Below are 19,732 nucleotides of genomic sequence, written 5' to 3'. Positions count from 1 at the left end.
GGTCTGATGATGTGGTCTGGACATGACCGACAGGTGTTATGAGGGACGTGATGAACGGGTGTCACTAGCTACCAACTCAGTGCCAGAGTCACTGCAAATGAAAGGCTATGATGGAAAGACGTGATAGAGCGTGGGGCAGGTGGTTGGTCTGGTGATGTGATCTGGACATGATCAACAGGTGTTAAGAAGTTAATCTGGTACGGACGCTAGGCTCATGGTGAGGGGGCTTTGCTGTGTCATGGGCATGGTGTGGGGAATAAAATATGGTTGACACCTTTGGCAACCTTCATCTACAGACCACCTCTTCTCTAAAAATAAACTTGTTGCAGGTGTTTCAAAGAGAAGTACAGAGCAGTAAAACACATTGTGTCTCAGACAGAAGTGAAACCGGCTTCTCTCTCTAGCTTGGAGGTCAAATTATTCCATTGACTCCAGTAGTGCTTGGTGAGATTGTACTCAACAGCATAGTGCTTTGGTGGGGGGACTGACTGCTGGAGTTGTTCTCAGCTCCAACTGTAACAGACTTGACTGCTGGAGTTGTTCTCAGCTCCAACTGTAACAGACTGACTGCTGGAGTTGTTCTCAGCTCCAACTGTAACAGACTTGACTGCTGGAGTTGTTCTCAGCTCCAACTGTAACAGACTGACTGCTGGAGTTGTTCTCAGCTCCAACTGTAACAGACTTGACTGCTGGAGTTGTTCTCAGCTCCAACTGTAACAGACTGACTGCTGGAGTTGTTCTCAGCTCCAACTGTAACTGACTGACTGCTGGAGTTGTTCTCAGCTCCAACTGTAACTGACTGACTGCTGGAGTTGTTCTCAGCTCCAACTGTAACTGACTGACTGCTGGAGTTGTTCTCAGCTCCAACTGTAACTGACTGACTGCTGGAGTTGTTCTCAGCTCCAACTGTAACAGACTCACAAGTGGAGGTCAGCAATTAGGCCTAGCCCTGTCTATAGCAGTGTGTCTATAGCAGGATTCTATTAGATTTTTTGGGGTGTTAATGTTGGACATAAGACGGTAAAAACACCAGCAAATCAGCTCCAAGTGATTTAGATTTTAGAAATCTGTTCGAAAGTATTCCCACGCAAAATAGAGAGATATGTAATCATATACAAATGTAAGCAAGGTTTGAAATTATTATGTTATAGTCAAATGTTATATCCGTTTGGGCTTCTTGCGGTCAATTAGCAGTCCCCTGACCACCGCTCAAGAAAGAAATCGACCCGCAGCTCAATCTAGTTGACGATCCCTGGACTACAGCTATCTTTTATCTAGGACAACTTTGGACTCCAGTCTATTCTCCTCTTGTGCTTTTCTCTCCCTCTTTTCTCTCATCTCCTTCCTTTCGCTCCCTATTTTTTCCCCTCCCACTCTTCTCTCATCTCCAGTCTTTTGTCAAAACCAAACAGCCTCAGGCAGTTAGGCCCAATCTGACAGGACATTTGCAGTGTGTGTGCTAGTCACTTACAGAGAGTGGTTTTGGACTGTGTGTGTGTGTATATATATCGGCACACATGTTTGTTTTCATGATGTGGTGGCGTAGCTGGTTGCCGATGTGGATGGAAGCCTTTTCAAAACGACAGGTCCCCAAACGGAAAGCTGTTATCACATGCAAATGGCCTCTCTGTCAAGGACATCAGTGGGAATGAGTACAAATGAAAAGGAAGCACCCCAAAAGTTATTTATTTCTATTGACAATCAAAGCGCTTTGCACCGGCCATTAAGCCGTTTTCTTCCCCTAGCAGGCATTCAGAATGGCCGCCTCCCTCCCTCTCCGGATAGAGCCATGCTGTTATTAGTGTTGGAAATGGGCAGAGACAACAAACTGCAAATGGGGCCATTTCTGTGGACGGACGGCTCTGGGAAGTCTTGACATGCCGTAATAGTCAGGCAACAGGGGAGAGAGGAGTCTTCAGTGTGACAGCCAATGAATGCACACTGGGCATTTGCAGCTGCGTAAAACAATTCTAAGGAAAATTTCCCGGCCAAGTCTTGTAGCCCAGCCCGAGTGTTCTTTGGCGAGGTGGATCGAAATAATACGACTAAAATTGATTCCCTGATAGATGATGATTCTGCTGCAATCTAGGGTACTTACAGTGCCTTCAGAAAGTATTCACACCCTTTACTTTTTCCCAGTGTGCGAATTATGGGGACGCTAGGAGGGGCTCAGCTCCCCTGAATGAGACATTAGCTCCCCTAAATGCAACAAAAGTCAAACTTCGGGAGGATCTAAACAATGCTAATTTAACCATTCTCCTATTTGTTTAAAATGCAGGGGTAAATATGTTTTATTGTGGCAAAAATGAAAATAAAAACATCCAAATGAAACCAACATCCCCCTCTCTCATGGTTTAAACCATTTATTTCTACGTAGCTGCAAACCTTCTCCCTGTCCACGGCGCTGTCCACTCAGTAGTGCTGAGCTTCTTTAAACGCATAGATTTTCCTTTGTACTTGCTCATTTTGGCCATTTGTTTGCCATATGCCCTTGATAAAAAAAAAAAAAGCCTTTATTCCAATGCTTTAGATTTATTCATTGATTTATCATTGTTTGCTTTTAACAGTCAGCTGTTTAGAGCGCTCATTGCTTTGTTTTTCAGGTGCACGCGGGTAGCCTATCGGTGTTCTCCGTGCCGTCCGTGGCCAGAAGTAGTAGACCAATTATTTAGCTTGATTATTTTCTATCAACATTTGTTGTTTCCTGGATCAGCTGATGATGGTTGCCAATATCACTAGACAACTAGCCTATAGCTAGACACCAATGAGCATCCAATCCATCCAACATGAATGACAGAAGGCCTATAGTTGACTCTTTCGGTCAGAAGCATTCCATTTCGCAATGGCTACATTATTTTGGATTTGTGTGCCCATGAGAACTGTTTTCACGGCGAAACATAATTAAATGTTACTTAGGCATAGGTACACTTACAGTGAATTTCTCCAAAATCCAGGAATCGTATTGGGTTTAAGTTCAATGTTCTAATTCAATTGTTAAATGCTTAATAATTACAAATAACTCTGTCATAAATGTCATTAATGTAAGGAAAGAAAGGTAGTGTTTTATGTCACACGATCTGTGAAGACTCCAAGCATTCAACTCATGAATTATGGACAACTCATGAACTAGGGTGTAAAACATGTTTTGATTCAACTTGTGTATTATATTGAATGTAGGCTACCTGTTCTGCGTGTGTTCATATGTGTAACATTTCCTCGGCTGAGAGGGTAGACTACTGGCAGTAGTATAGGCCTAGTAGAGGGTAAACGTAACTAAATGCAGTTTACCCACCTTTTTCAGAAAGGTGGGGGGGCAGTGCAAATAGTCCGGGTAGCCATGATTAGCTGTTCAGGAGTCTTATGGCTTGGGGGTAGAAGCTGTTGAGAAGTCTTTTGGACCTAGACTTGGCACTCCGGTACCGCATGCCGTGCGGTAGCAGAGAGAACAGTCTATGACTAGGGTGGCTGGAGTCTTTGACAATTTTGAGGGCCTTCCTCTGACACTGCCTGGTATAGAGGTCCTGGATGGCAGGAAGCTTGGCCCCAGTGATGTACTGGGCCGTACGCACTACCCTCTGTAGTGCCTTGCGGTCGGAGGCCAAGCAGTTGCCATACCAGGCGGTGATGCAACCAGTCAGGATGCTCTCGATGGTGCAGCTGTAGAATTTTTTGAGGATCTGAGGACCCATGCCAAATCTTTTCAGTCTCCTGAGGGGGAAGTATGCAAGCGCGAGAGTACATGCATTGCACTGTTTGGATTATTTTGGAGTGGACGAACATGCACAGGTAGCCTACTTTTTTTGAAGTGATTTGTTTGACAATCAGATGAAAGCATCATGACTGGTTGTGTTCATGCCACATTAAATAGTAATACATATTTACCGTTAAATTATGTCTTTATTATTAGGCCCATAAAAAAAGGATTCTCAGGGTTATCACCATTCGGCCAATGGATCAACAACATTGTAGTTACTACACAATACTAACCTAATTGACAGAGTGAAAGGAAGACTGAAAAATATTCCAAATCATACATCCTGTTTGTAACAAAGCACTAAAGTAATACTGCAAAATAATGTGGCAAAGCAATTCACTTTTTGTCCTGAATAGAAAGTGTTATGTTTGGGCCAAATCCAATACGGAGTACCACTCTCCATATTTTAATGTTATGGGTATGCTTGTAATCTATCTTTAAGGACTGGGGAGTTTCTCGGGATAAAAAAGAAACGGAACGGAGCTAAGCACAGGCAAAATCCTAGAGGAAAACCTGGTTCAGTCTGCTTTCCACCAGACATTGGGAGATTAATTCATCTTTCAGCAGGACAATAACATAAAACAAGGCCAAATCTACACTGGAGTTGCTTACCAAGAAGACAGGGAATGTGGCTGAGTTACAGTTTTGACTTACATCTATGACAAGACCTGAAAATGGTTGTCTAGCAATGATAAACCACCAATTTGACAGAGCTTGCATACTCTTTTCAACATTAATTCAAATGTTGACCAATCCAGGTGTGGAAAGCTCTTAGAGACTTACCCAGAAAGACTCACAGCTGTAATCTCTGCCAAAGGTGATTCTAACATGTATTGACTAAGGGGGTTGAATACTTATCTAATAAAGATTAAACAATTTATTTGTATTATTATGATAATTTATTTTTTTACAAATGTTAGAATCTGTCTTCCACTTTGACATTAAAGTATTTTGTGCAGATCATTTACAAAAAATGACAATTAAATACATTTTAATCCCACTTTGTAACAACAAAATGTGGAAAAAGTCAAGGGGTGTGAATACTTTATGAAGGTTTTTTCTGTCCGTCTGTGTTCAAGTGCCGATTATTAATGAAACAGAGGGGTTGGGAGTAATGCAGGAAGCCAGTGCTTCACTAGTTTTTTCAACCTGGTCCTGGGGATGTGCACATTTTTCTTCCAGCTCAGCATTAACATGCCTGATTCAACGAACCACCACGAAGTTGGCTATTAAGTAGAATCAGGTGTGTTGGTGCTGGGCTGCAACAAAAGTCTGCACACTATGTAACTTTCCAGGAGCAGGGTTGAAGAACACTGCTGGAGCCAAACCATTTCAAGAACCTCAGTGTGAGGACTGTGAACAAACTAGCAGAGTTTTAGCTCATTCCAAAAGGGATTCCAGGTGCCCTGCCATCCAAGTTAAATGTCAGAAGTAATGAGACTTCTCCAATCAATGAATATGAATTTAAGAGAAGATGAGAGGAGTAGCGGAACGTTCCACGCCATTCCTCTCCTAATATCAGGCAGCGAGCCAATCCTACCGACCACTGTGGAGATATCAGCCTTAAACGCAGACTCTCACCCCGCTCACCGGAAATTCAATTTGTTCCGTAAACCAGGTGGATGAAAAAGCAATTAGTCACAGTGCCCTCTTTTCACGATCTGTTTCTTAAAGATATCTCCTCTTCTTTCCACCGCCTAACAAATAAGCCTCCAGATTAGTGATGTGTGCGTTCACAGGGAGGGAGTGTTCCCACAGTTCGTGGAGTCAGCCACCCGCGACTCGTGGTTCTGAGTCTTTATCGGAAGCGTCGGTCCACCGCGACCAGTCTGTGACCAGACGGAAGGATCAGACCTGTCAATCACTTTGAGAGACGGGAACCGCGCACCCCTCAATCTCTGCCGCCACCCTGTGGCGATGCTAACCACAGGGAGATAATGGTTTGATAGCAGGGGATCGTCGGGATGTCGCAGTGGGATGGAGGGCTAGAGAACGGAGAGATGGAGCGCGTGACACAGAAACACTTCCTTTACACCTATTAGATCAGACCTATATTGTATCTTCCTGTTCTTACCAGGGTCGTTTGGGTGGTCGGTTGGTAGAGAGAAGAGTCCCTAGGATAAGAGGGAGTGAAAAGAGAGCACGGCTCCAATTTACACCCGGGGTATTAGGTGGAACCTAAGTGTGACCGTGCAAAGTGCCTGGGAATCATTTCACATATTCACTTTTTATTCTGTCAATCTATTTATTCAGAGACCAACTTGACGGAGCGGGTAGTGTGGAGAGCAGAGAGCGCAGAGAGAGCATCTCATGTTTGAGTCATGTCCTGGCTGCATTCTTAAAATGGCCGTATGGAAGGAACAACACCTGTTGATTGAGTGAAGACGTGGAGATGCCCTGTTGTCTGCCACAAATATTGGAGCCTTCCTCTCGGATGATGAGGATGTAAAGTGTCTCTCATTGCACGCACGCACGCACGAACACACACGCACACACACACACACAGAGTGAGGGCAGACTCGGGTCTCCAACAGAGCACGAACAAGAGGAGACTATATTAGGCTGGGAAATCAGGAGCATCCATCTGAAAAGGGGGAGAGTGACACCAGCAGACCCAGAGAAGACCTGACAAGCCTGGGGAGGATTAGGGGCCAGTCCCCCATCCACCCCCAATAACTTTTTCTCCTTCCTTCAATCCCCATGTCATAGTCTACCCCACCCCATCCACCCCTCATGCTCCTTTCCTCTGCCCAAACCTCACTTCCCTCATCAGCTGCTTAACAGCATTGACTAGGGCCCATTAAAATGACTGGTGATTTTCTCCCATCTGAGAGACAGAATTAGTCTCTAATGTTGATTTAACGGTAAAAATGTATTACCATTTCATGTGGCTCTGGGCTTGGGAGCGACAGAATGAAGGGATGAAAGGAGAAAGGGAAGCCTTGGAGATCAGCGTGTAGTGTGGCTGGGATTAGGAAGGGGACATTGCCAGTTATAATGTGGCTAGGAAATGACTGGAGGGATGGCACAGCTTAAATGGTCTCATTGCAGATAACATGAATGGATGAATGGCGTTTTCACAAGACCGTAAGCTGTGGAAGGGCATTGTGCTAAAAATACAACACACGACCACTATTACACAACTCATTACTTTCATACTCGGGGATGTGTTCAGCATTACTTAGAAAATAATTAGGAGGTAATACACACACACACACCCCATCACTTACCGTGAGTCTCTGTTGATCGACCACTAGTGCAGGTGGTGGAGGGGGAGGGATCTGTGGAGGCTCCTCTGTCCTGTCAGTTGATCCCTTCGACTGCTCTGATTGGCTCATTCTGCACTTCCTCCCCTTGGACCAGCCTGGAACAGGAAGAGAGAACAGGTCAATGATCCAGCCCACCTACAATCTCACCTTTCACCTATATGTTTATCACCATCATTTCTCCAGGTAGGTTATTAGAACATACTGAACCATAGCATATCCATACACCAAGGCTTGTTTGGATGGAAGCAAAAGCCTGACAATCAAAGATGAGAAGAACAGCTGGCCCGCTACATTCAGAGCCTGTGATCTGTTGGCTTATAGTTTACTGCTACCATCGTTAGTGGTAATACACTGTCTGTAGGATCCAAAAAAGCCACAACAGAGGAAGCAGAAATCTCCCCCGGCCACCTCTACTACCCCAGTCCTTCCAAATCACCCAGTAGCGCCGGGTTTCCAGCTGGCCCCTGATAATCCACAGCCCTGAGTCGTTAAATCACACACAGGCCTTTTGGCTTGTCCCAGACACCACACACACACACACACACACACACACGTACTGTAACGGTGTATTGTGTACGTATGCATGCACAGCCACAAATGCATGTGCACACACACACATGCTGACAAACTCACAGACCTATTGGCTTGTCCCAGACACTACACGCCACTAAATTAATGGCCAACGGTTCAAGACCAAAGAAAAAATGATGTGAGAGAGAAAGAAATAAATCTTAAGGGTGGTTTTGGATAGTCTACAAAGGTACAAGACCTCAGAGACTTTTGAGGGTTTCATTGAAATATGCTGTCTGATAGTATTTCATATTTCACATGCCATATGTCTTGGATAATTCACGCCCTGACGTTTTACAAGCAAACCCAGTGTAAATCAAATATCTTGGATGACAATCAACAAAATGATTATATTTCGGTTCTTTTACAGTGAATGAAAAAGTAATGCGAGGTTAGGCTGACCGTGTTCAAATCTGTGGACGTGTTTCTAGTCCGTCTGGTGCTCTCGGGGAAAGATCAGAACTTGCCATCTGTACTCAGAGTAACTCAAATTAACCCACTGACATGATGCATTATTTAAACGCAAGTCTGAGTTAGACATGCATATATCAAGTCAGGATTCTACCCCAAGACAGCTATGGTGCACTAGGAGTAGGTAAAAGTTAGCCACAGATAACCCCCTCAGTACCTTCTCTGTCCTGCTCCTCCTCACCCGTCTCCGTGTCTCCTGTCCTCCCGTCCTGAGGGCGGCGCTCCTGAGTTCCTCTGCTCACTGCAGAAGCCGACACGTCTTCTTCCCCCTCTGACCCTTCACCTTTGACCTCTGTAGGCCCCTCTCTCTCAGAGCTCTTGAGGGCCTGGGAATCCAGGCTGTCCATGGACTCATTCCCGTTCACACACTCCTCCTGAGGGACAGGGGGTGCTGTGGCTGGCGTGGGGGCTGACAACTGCTGCTCAGCCTTGGACTGGAACTCCTCGTCTTTAGGCTGGACCTCCTCAACATCCATGGGCTGGAAACCTTCCTCCTTAGGCTTAGGATCATCAGGCTTGGCTTGGGGGTTCTCGCTTTCGGCTTGGGAACCCTCATCTTTAGACTGGATCTCCTTCTCCTGGGATTGAGGCTCCTTGTTTTTACAATGAGAATCATCACTTTTACATGGGGAAGACTCACTTTTAGACTGGAGGTCTCGGTCTGTGGATGTAGAATTGGCTTTGTCGTCTGTAGCTGATGTCTCTTCCTCCTTGGGCCCTGTCCCTGTGCTGCTTTCCCCTTGGGTCTTGGTCCTCTGGCCCCTAGGGGTCTCGGGGGGCTCATTGGAGCTCTCCTCCTCCGTGGAGATGCCGTGTGTGTGAGGGTTTGTGTGGTGTCCGTTGGGCTGAGGGTCCATGGTGTCACAGGAAGACTCTTCATCCTGAGTCAGACAGGAGTCGCTGGGTACCCCCATTTCCGGCTCAGGCTCCGCACCTTCATCCTCCTCCTCTTCCTCCGTTCCCTTCTTGTAGTTCTTCTTCTTCCTAATGATGCCCCGCCCCCAAGATGGACGCCGACGCGCTTTCCTCTTTATGTGATCTGGAAGCAGAGAGGAAAAAAACCAATTTGTTTAGTTCAGTCACATGGAACACAGAACTTATGCTAGTACAACCACACCAGACTCTACTACACAGGTTCTGCTCGCACACACCAGTCTTAACTACACAAGAGAGCTACAGGGGGTGCAGGCTTTTGTTCCAGACCTGCTCTAACACACTTGATTCAATTAGTGGTCTAAATAGAAGACCATGATTAGTTGATGTGAAGACATGGAGAGACAAAATCCTTACGAATGGACCTTCAATAAGTGGTAATTCACTGGACTGACATGACAGTGGACCAACTAATACCAAGCAATTGAGTTGCCCTGTTAATGCTCCCTGCCAGGTCTTAAATGCTAGGGCGGCATCAGATGTCCACTCCATTGCGGTGGTCTGTGTGTGGCCTGTGTTCCACACGGCACAGGAAGGCGAGGTTAGTGGGCCCCACAAAGGGAGGCTGTCTGGGAGTAATTGCTAGGTGGATGAGGCAGGCTACTGAACACACACACACACAGAGAGACAGAGACAGCGAGAGAAAGCTCAAACCTCTAATTGAAAACAATTGAAAGCAGTTCCAGATGTGCCCCATATCTCAGAGCCAAACTGGATTTGCCCACCATTTCCTCTCGCGGGGGGGGGGGATTTCCTATTACTCTCCAGTCAAAAGGTCTGGCATAACGCAGTTGCCACCCCTCCCTCTCTATGGTGCAGAGGTCCTGGTGGAAATTACAGTATTTCTAGTGTGTGAGATGTTGACTGCATTTCTCTCTGTGGTTGTAATCAGAGAGCACTGGAAGAGAGAGGAAGAGATGAGGCGAAACAGAAAGGGAAAAGGAAAGAGAGGAAAGGAGAGCAGGGCTCCTGCAGCAGGGACATGACTGATGGAGGGATAGGGGGAGAAAGAGAGAGAAAATGTCTGCCATCTGTAAAAGAGCAGTAAAAGTGTCACAGGGCGCTGGCAAGAGTGCTTGACGCAGTGAAACTTCAGCAGGGTCAGATTCCACACGCTGTCCCTTTCAAACCACAGCCACAGGGTGCGTGTGCCAGGCCAACAATGTGTGTGCATGGCGATGAGGGTGTGTAACGTATCAGCCCCCCTGCCCAGACAAGCGATTGAACCTGGCCATGAGTGGAATAGGCCGGGCCTGTCAGTTCAGTCAAAGCCTCCCCCATAAACCCATGGTGAGTTTTTGGTCTCAAAGGCATCAAAAGGCCTTTATAGAGGGAGATCCTCCAACAGTCACATCAGACACATGCTAGCTTCCTCATGATTATCTGTCTATCCTAATGTTAAGAAGACATTCATCTTCTCAGTCTCTGAACTGTACACCATCACTTAACCCTTTACACTCGTACATGTATACTGGTTGAAAATGGCAGATTAGGGCACTGATAAGAGCCTAAATTGGAACACAGTGGCTGCACAGCAACATTCTATAAATGACGTAAGAGCTCAGGCTCAGTGCTGTACAGGTTTGGAATGACAGATATTCTGAACTTGAGCACCGCACAGGACAAGAAGTCACCCCCATTTCTCCTGCAAATTGGGCAACATTTGCTAATTTTTTGTTGTCTGAGTGAGGGAAATGCTGTAAATTAAGTACAGCGCATTCGGAAAGTATTCAGATACCTTAACTTTTCCACATTTTGTTACGTTACAGCCTTATTCTAAAATGGATTAAATTGTTTTTTTTTCTCCCTCATCAATCTACACACAATACCCCGTAATGACAAAGCGAAAACAAGTTTTCAGAAATGTTTGCAAATTTATCAAAATTAAAAAGGAAATATCAAATTTACATAAGTATTCAGACCCTTTACTCAGTACTTTGTTGAAGCACCTTTGGCAGCGATTACAGCCTCGAGTCTTCGAGAATGACGCTACAAGCTCGGCACACCTGTATTTTGGGAGTTTCTCCTATTTCATAAGTATTCAGACCCTTTGCTATGAGACTCGAAACTGAACTGAGGTGCATCCTGTTTCCATTGACCATCCTTGAGATGTTTCTACAACTTGATTGGAGTCCACCTGTGGTAAATTCAATGGGCTCTATGCACGCATCACTTCCGCATTGGCGTGAGGATGCTTGGGCATTTCCGGTTACCGGAAAAAAACAGACAGTGACAGTAGACCGTTATGATGGCAGAGATGAAGTTTACAAGGTGTTTGCTGGAGTTGCCTAAAGTATCTGTTAATGATATACGGAGGGTCGTCCGGACATCCAGTACGACACCACGTAGCAAACTGGATAAAGGCTTCACATTTTACGTTTCTTCTTTTCTTTGAAGGTAATATGCTAACGCTAGCTAGCCTGAGCTAGAAGCCTTGCTTTGGTGTTTTAAGTCATGACTCCGTCCTGCTTCGGGTTAATCATGCTTTAAATACAGTTTAATCATGTGTATATACCTCTCACTTCATGTGTTTGTACTTTTATGAAAGTATCAGGTAAAAACAGGGCTACAAATGAGATCTCTGTTAGAGCCCACTGCTACCGCTCAATGAAGAAACTAAAGCCACCACACCAGCTGAGAGTAGGACTAGATTAAGTGACACGTTCAAAGTTCTGTTGAACTTGTTCAAGGTTCCGTTCAACACATGTTTTACTTGTTTAATGTTACCACAGCTTTGATTGCCATTGCTAAGAGAACACTTTAGAACTTTAGTGGTTTTCACGATAGCTGAACAGTGGTAGCCTAATACAGACCAGGGTAGCTGAGTGGGAATTGCCATGCTTTGTTGTTGGGTCTGTTGTAAACAAATTGGAGTTTGGTTTGAAATGTAAACAATAATGAGATGACTACTTTTTCCTGACTTGATGACTGCAATGACAGTAACATATTCCACTCAGCTATTCTTCAAACTGCTGATGAAGGGGAAAAAAAGAGGACTGAGCACGCCCCCATTCTCATCGACGGGGCTGTAGTGGAACAGGTTGAGAGCTTCAAGTTCCTTGGTGTCCACATCACCAACGAACTATCATGGTCCAAACACACCAAGACAGTCGTGAAGAGGGCACGACAAAGCCTATTCCCCCTCAGGAGACTAAAAAGATTTGGCATGGGTCCTCAGATCCTCAAAAAATTCTACAGCTGCACCATCGAGAGCATCCTGACTGGTTGCATCACCGCCTGGTATGGCAACTGCTTGGCCTCCGACCGCAAGGCACTACAGAGGGTAGTGCGTACGGCCCAGTACATCACTGGGGCAAAGCTTCCTGCCATCCAGGACCTCTATACCAGGCGGTGTCAGAGGAAGGCCCTCAAAATTGTTAAAGACTCCAGCCACCCTAGTCATAGACTGTTCTCTCTGCTACCGCACGGCAAGCGGTACCGGAGTGCCAAGTCTAGGTCCAAAAGACTTCTCAACAGCTTCTACCCCCAAGCCATAAGACTCCTGAACAGCTAATCATGGCTACCCGGACTATTTGCACTGCCCCCCCACCCCATCCTTTTACGCTGCTGCTACTCTGTTAAGTATTTATGCATAGTCACTTTAACTCTACCCACATGTACATATTACCTCAACTACCTCAACTAGCCGGTGCCCCCGCACATTGACTCTGCAACGGTACCCCCTGTATATATAGCCTCCCTACTGTCACTTTATTTTACTTCTGCTCTTTTTTTCTCAACACTTTTTTTGTTGTTGTTTTATTCTTACTTTTTTTGTTTAAAATAAATGCACTGTTGGTTAAGGGCTGTAAGTAAGCATTTCACTGTAATGTCTGCACCTGTTGTATTCGGCGCATGTGACCAATACAATTTGATTTGATTTGTTCTACTCAAAACTGTCCTGTCATCTTTACTTCTTTCTTTATAAACATATGGCCCAACTTCCTTGCCTTTGTATTTGATGTTTCTACTTTTCAAGAGGAATTAGGAGCAAAACCTTCACTCTACTGTTGTTATTGGTACTAGGCTACAATGTTGCACCACTCACCTACTGCTCTGCCAATACTGTTTGAAGGTAGGTAAATGGCACAAGACAATAGGTAAGTGGTGGGAGACAGTATAGCCAAGTGGTGCAAGACAGTAGGAAAGTGATGCAGAAAGCACAAAAGTGACACGAGACAGTAGATAAGTTGCTTCCACCAGTAAAAAGTAGAAAGAACAAGTTTTGCTCCTACTCCTGCTGCTGTAGACCCTCGTCTTTCAAAACCCATTTAATTATGCTTCTGTGTATTTCAGATGACATTGCGTGATTCACAGCCAGTTGTGCTTGTTAAAAGCTACTGTTCCTGTGTGGCTGGGTGTGGGATATGCAATCATTTGGTTGCATTACTATATCAGACTGCCCATTACTCTGAATGTGGCATGTCTGTCGTCCCTCCTGTACTTTCGTACATTTACACGTCATCGTGTTATAAGTCAATACGAAGTATTACAAGTAAAAACATTAACATAAACATTAAGATAAACAACAACAACAACGAAAATTAACAGTTTCGGATGTTTTTGACGACAAGCATTCAATGCTAGCATACGGTAGCACAGCATTCTACGATAACCGGAGGTTTACATCCATCCTGAGATTTAACCGGAAATACGTCATGCTCGCCTGTGCATATCGCCTATTGATTGGACATGATTTGGAAAGAAACACACCTGTCTATATAAGGTCCCACATTTGACAGTGCATGTCAGAGCAAAAACCAAGCCATGCGGTCGAAGGAATTGTCCGTAGAGCTCCAAAACAGGATTGTGTTGAGGCACAGATCTGGGGAAGGGTACCAAAACATTTCTGCAGCATTGAAGGTCACACTGGCCTCCGTCATTCTTAAATGGAATAAATTTGGAACCACCAAGACTCTTCCGTGAGCTGGCCACCCGGCCAAACTGAGCAATCGGGGGAGAAGGGCCTGATGGTCACTCTGACAGAGCTCCAGAGTTCCTCTGTGGAGATGGTAGAACCTTCCAGAAGGACAACTATCTCTGCAGCACGCCACCAATCAGGCCTTTATGGTAGAGTGGCCAGACGGAAGCCACTCCTCAGTAAAAGGCACCTGACAGACCATGAGAAACAAGATTCTCTGGTCTGGAAACAAAGAATCAACTATTTGGCCTGAATGCCACGCGTCACGTCTGGAGGAAACCTGGCACCATCCCTACGGTGAAGCATAGTGGTGGCAGCATCATGCTGTGGGAATGTTTTTCAGCGGCAGGGACTGGGAGACTAGTCAGGATCGAGGGAAAGATGAATGGAGCAAAATACAGAGAGATCCTTGATGAAAACCGGCTCCAGAGCGCTCAGGACCTCAGACTGGGGCAAAGGTTCACCTTCCAACAGGACAACGACCCTAAGCACACAGCCAAGACAACGCAGGAGTGGCTTCGGGACAAGTCTCTGAATGTCCTTGAGTGGCCCAGCCAGAGCCCAGACTTGAACTTGATTGAACATCTCTGGAGAGACTTGAATATAGCTGTGTAGCGACGCTCCCCATCCAACCTGACAGAGCTTGAGAGGATCTGCAGAGAAGAATGGGAAAAACTCCACAAATACAGGTGTGCCAAGCTTGTAGCGTCATATCCAAGAAGAATTGAGGCTGTAATCGCTGCCAAAAGTGTTTCAACAAAGTACTGAGTGAAGGGTCTGAATACTTATGTAAATGTAATGCTTTGTCATTATGGGGTATTGTGAGTAGATTGTTGAAAGGGGAAAAACGATTTAATCCATTTTAAAATAAGGCTGTAACGTAACAAAATGTGGAAAAAGTCAAGGGGTCTGAATACTTTCCGTATGCTCTGTATGTACCTCAGTGCCACCGAGTTAGGAGCTTTGTTGTAATGCTATACTGTAAATGCACTGACCACATCACCGCACAGGCCAAGGCTGCTGTCTGTGTCTCCACTGATTAATCATGATCCATACTGCATTAACCCCTTTGAACCATTAATATTCTGCTCCCTAGGAATTTTCATAACACGCACAACACTCATGACGTCATCAGAGCGCGACACGGAACGAGATAGAGCTCGCTTTGTTTTAAACATTTCTCATTGAAAAAAATATATATGTTTACCTGTTTAATTTGGATCCCGCGTAACGGTTAGCCTCAGTTGCTGGGACCGCTACTATCTGTCCCGGGACACTGCCAAGCCCTAAAGTCTGAAGAGCTGCTGCTTGGCTAGCATAGCTGCTAGGTATCAAGCTAGCCAGGTTTCCTTGACAGTTTAAGCCAGAGGAGGCTGGTGGGAGGAGCTATAGGAGGATGGGCTCATTGTAAGCGCCTCCAGCCTCCTCTGGTTTAAACACAGCCCGCGGCGTAGTTAGCCCACGTGGCTGGGACCGTGGATAGCCCCGGGCTTGTGGCTGGCTGTTTAATCCCGGCCGTTTGTTGCCGTTTGCATTGGCCTTGCAAGCTGTGCTGGCTGGAATTGAGTGAAGTACCAGCGTTAGCCTACGTTGCTACCATCGTGCCCCCTAAAGTTAAAAAAGGTTGTAGTAATGGAAAAGACAGTGTTTCGCTATGACAGGTGCGTGATCTTTTAAAATAAACCAAAATATGTCTACAAGCAAATGTTACAGCAACAGGAAAATAGCTTCAAGAGCCTTATCCAAATACTGGTGGACTCAACTAACTAAACAATGGACGATCTGACCATTTTACATTTTAGTCATTTAGCAGACGCTCTTATCCAGAGCGACTTACAGTTAGTACATTCATCTTAAGATAGCTAGATGGGACAACCACATATAACAGGCATAGAAAGTACATTTTTCCTCAATAACATAGCTATCAGTAGAGTCAGAGCAACAATGGTGGTGGGTGGGGTCGAGGTGAGGAAGAGGATTATTTAAGATACTGTTTGAAGATGTAGGGTTTCAGAGGTCTAAGACCTTAAGAAAAGTTTGCAGTTCTTCCAGGGAGAGATGGATGTCCTGAAAGAAACTTGCAGCAAGATGACAACAAAAGTACACACAAGATTACATCAGCACTGTCTGTGAATCATTATTACAGATGACTGGGAAAACAGACTATCTAGAGGGACAATCCAGGAGGAATAACATTGTTGTGGATGGCATACCAGAGTCTCCACGAGACTTGGTCGGAGTCTGAGGAGAAAGTGAGAAAAATGATCACTGAAAAGCTGCAGATGGATCATAGGAAGATTGAAGTGGAGCGCGCCCACACAACCCGGAAACCCTAGACCCACTTCAATTTGCATACTCAATCGCAATCTCAATCGCACTCCACACTGCCCTTTCCCACCTGGACAAAAGGAACACCTATGTGAGAATGCTGTTCATTGACTACAGCTCAGCGTTCCACACCATAGTGCCCACAAAGCTCATCACTTAGCTAATGACCCTGGGACTAAACACCTCCCTCTGCAACTGGATCCTGGACTTCCTGACGGGCCGCACCCAGGTGGTAAGGGTATGCAACAACACATCTGCCACGCTGATCCCCAACATGGGGGCCCCTCAGGGGTGCGTGCTTAGTACCCTCCTGTACTCCCTGTTCACCTACGACTGTGTGGCCAAGCACGACTCCAACACCATCATTAAGTTTGCTGACGACACAACGGTGGTAGGCCTGATTACCGACAATGATGAGACAGCCTATATGGAGGAGGTCAGAGACCTGGCAGTGTGGTGCCAGGACAACAACCTCTCCCTCAACGTGAGCAAGACAAGGGAGATGATAGTGAATTACAGGAAAAAGAGGGCCGAACACACACCCATTCACAGGGCTGTAGTGGAGGGGGTCGAGAGTTTCAAGTTCCTTGGTGTCCACATCAGCACCAAACTATCATGGTCCAAACACACCAAGAAAGTCGTGAAGAGGGCATGACAATGCCTTTTCCCCCTCAAGAGACTGAAAATATTTGGCATGGGTCCCCAGATCCTCAAAAAGTTCTACAGCTGCACCACCGAGAGCATCCTGACCGGTTGCATCACCGCCTGGTATGGCAACTGCTTGGCATCCAACCGTAAGGCGCTACAGAGGGTAGTGCGTGCGTCCCAGTACATCACTGGGGCCAAGCTTCCTGCCACCCCAGGACCTATATACTAGGCGGTGTCAGAGGAAGGCCCAACAAATTGTCATAGACTCCAGTCACCCAAGTCATAGACTGTTCTTTCTGCTACCGCACGGCAAGCGGTACCGGAACGCCAAGTCTAGGTCCAAAAGGCTCCTTAACAGCTTCTACCCCCAAGCCATAAGACCGCTGAACAATTAATAAAATGGCCACCCGGAGTATTTGCATTGACCCCCCCCCCCCCCCTTGTTACCGGTACCTCCTGTATATAGCCTCATTATTGTTATTATATTGTATTTTTTTTACTTTAGTTTATTTTTATTTTCTTAACTATATTTTCTTAAAACCGCTTGTAAGTAAGCATTTCACGTTAAGGTCTACACCTGTTGTATTAGGTGCATGTGACAAATAACATTTGATTGGAAAACCTATAACCAGCCCAGGTGACATACCCAGGCCAGTAGTAAAGTTCATAAGGTTCAAGGAAAAGTTGTCTGTTCTGGAGAGAACCAAGAACTTGAGAGGAACCAACATCTTCCTCAATGAGGACTGCTCTGAAGCTGTGCGCCATAGGCGGAAAGAACTTATCCCAGCTATGAAAGCTGCTAGAGAGTGTGGGGACATTGTTTACATCCGCTAAGACAAGCTCATTGTCCCCAGCACAAAGTGCACCTGCGTAATGATCATGCCGTTTAAATCAGCTTCTCTATATGTCACATATAAGGATTATCTTGGCAAAGGAGTAATGCTCACAAACAGGGATGTTAACAAATTTGTGCACAACATTTAAAGGAAATAATATTTTTGTCCTAATGGAAAATTTCTGGGATTTTTATTTCAGCTCAAGAAACATGGGACCAACACTTTACATGTTGCATTTATATTTTTGTTCAGTATAGCGGTCCTCTCAAGAGGAAGCTTCGAACTGTGACTAATGCCTGTAATATTACATTACATTAACGTCATTTAATATGACCGAAGTTATCACTCAACCAACTAGAGCGCATACCAACAGTGATGGATCTGTGACATCCACTTCTATTGATCATAATCTTAACCAATGATGCAGAGCTTTCCTCCAAAACAACATCAGTTCCCATTGGATGTAGTGACCATAACATTGTGGCAATAAGAAGGAAAGCCAAAGTGCCAAAGGTTGTGCCTAAAGTAATTTATAAGACATCATACAAAATGTTCTCTCAGGACTCTTTTATGTAAAAAATTTACACTGCATTCGGAAAGTATTCAGACCCCTTGACTTTTTACACATTTTGTTACGTTATAGCCTTATTCTAAAATGTATTAAATTGTTTTTTTCCCCCTCATCAATCTACACACAATACCCCAAAATAACAAGGCAAAAACTGGTTTTATTTTAAAAGAAAATGCAAAAACATCCCCACAGCATGATGCCGCCACCACTATGCTTCACCGTAGGGATGGTGCCAGGTTCCTCCAGACGTGACGGTTGGCATTCAGGCCAAAGAGTTCAATCTTGGTTTCATCAGACCAGAAAATCTTGTTTCTCATGGTCTGAGAATCCTTTAGGTGACTTTTGGCAAACTCCAAGCGGGCTGTCAGGTGCCTTTTATTGTGGAGTGGCTTCCGTCTGGCCACTCAACCATAAAGGCCTGATTGGTGGAGTGCTGCAGAGATGGTTGTCCTTCTGGAAGGTTCTCCCATCTCCACAGAGGAACTCTGGAGCTCTGTCAGTGACCATCGGGTTCTTGGTCACCTCCCTGACCAAGGCCCTTCTCCCTCGATTGCTCAGTTAGGCCAGGAGGTTAGCTCTAGGAAGAGTCTTGGTGGTTCCAAACTTCTTCCATTTAAGAAAGGTCAATTCCTTCGACCTCATGGCTTGGTTTTTGCTCTGACATGCACTGTCAACTGTGGGACCTTATATAGACAGGTGTGTGCCATTCCAAATCATGTCTAATCAATTGAATTTACCACAGGTGGACTCCAATTCGTAGAAACATCAAGGATGATCAATGGAAACAGGATGCACCGGAGCTCAATATCGAGTCTCATAGCAAATGGTCTGAATACTTACGTAAATAAGGTATCCGTTTTTTATTTTTTTATACGATTGCAAAAATGTCTAAAAACCTGTTTTCGCTTTGTCATTATGGGATATTGTGTGTAGATAGATTTTTATTAATTTTTTATGTCATCCATTTTAGAAGAAGGCTGTAACTTAACAAAATGGGGAAAAAGTGAAGGGGTCCGAATACTTTCCGAATGCACTGTATGTTGGTCTGATGTGTTTGAGGAAGTGAATCCAGATGCAGCACTGGAAATATTTGTAAAAAATTATTCATGCAAATTCAAAAAAAAGCATGCACCTTTTAAGAATTTAACTGTGAGAACTTTTAGAGCCCCCTGGGTTGATGATAAATAAAACAATGGTTCAAAGAAATGATGCAAGAGGTGACAAAGAAGTCAGACTGTTTTGAATTTGGTAAAGTTAGTGTTGGAGAGGTGGAAAAACAACCAGTAAAGTAAGAAACTAAATGGCTGAAATGATGTTGCAGCTCCAGCACGGACAGCGCAATAAACACTTGCTGTGCTGTGGTGCTTTTCAGCAGCAGTAGGGAGGAGAGTGAGACAGCGTGCACCAGTCAAAAAAAAAGGACAGCGAGTG

At 45.1% G+C, this 19,732-nt stretch overlaps 1 protein-coding gene across 3 annotated transcripts in view; it reads right to left on the bottom strand.

Annotated features, from left to right (window-relative positions):
- The window catches only part of LOC121552256 (ATPase family AAA domain-containing protein 2B-like), a 159,972-nt gene that overhangs the window by 12,189 nt on the left and 128,051 nt on the right, over positions 1-19,732 (bottom strand). For 2 of the 3 annotated variants that reach the window (XM_041865017.2, XM_045211310.1), the window contains exons 25-26: positions 8,222-9,103; positions 6,985-7,118 (exon numbers count right to left, since the gene is read on the bottom strand). In XM_041865017.2, the coding sequence (XP_041720951.2) occupies positions 6,985-7,118; positions 8,222-9,103 (1,016 nt within the window). The remainder of the gene's footprint in view (positions 1-6,984; positions 7,119-8,221; positions 9,104-19,732) is intronic. The other variant, XM_045211309.1, reaches the window with a different exon arrangement.

Source organism: Coregonus clupeaformis, chromosome 36, assembly GCF_020615455.1.
Source record: "Coregonus clupeaformis isolate EN_2021a chromosome 36, ASM2061545v1, whole genome shotgun sequence".
NCBI classification, from domain to species: domain Eukaryota; kingdom Metazoa; phylum Chordata; class Actinopteri; order Salmoniformes; family Salmonidae; genus Coregonus; species Coregonus clupeaformis.
This window is presented reverse-complemented; position numbering and strand designations above follow the sequence as displayed.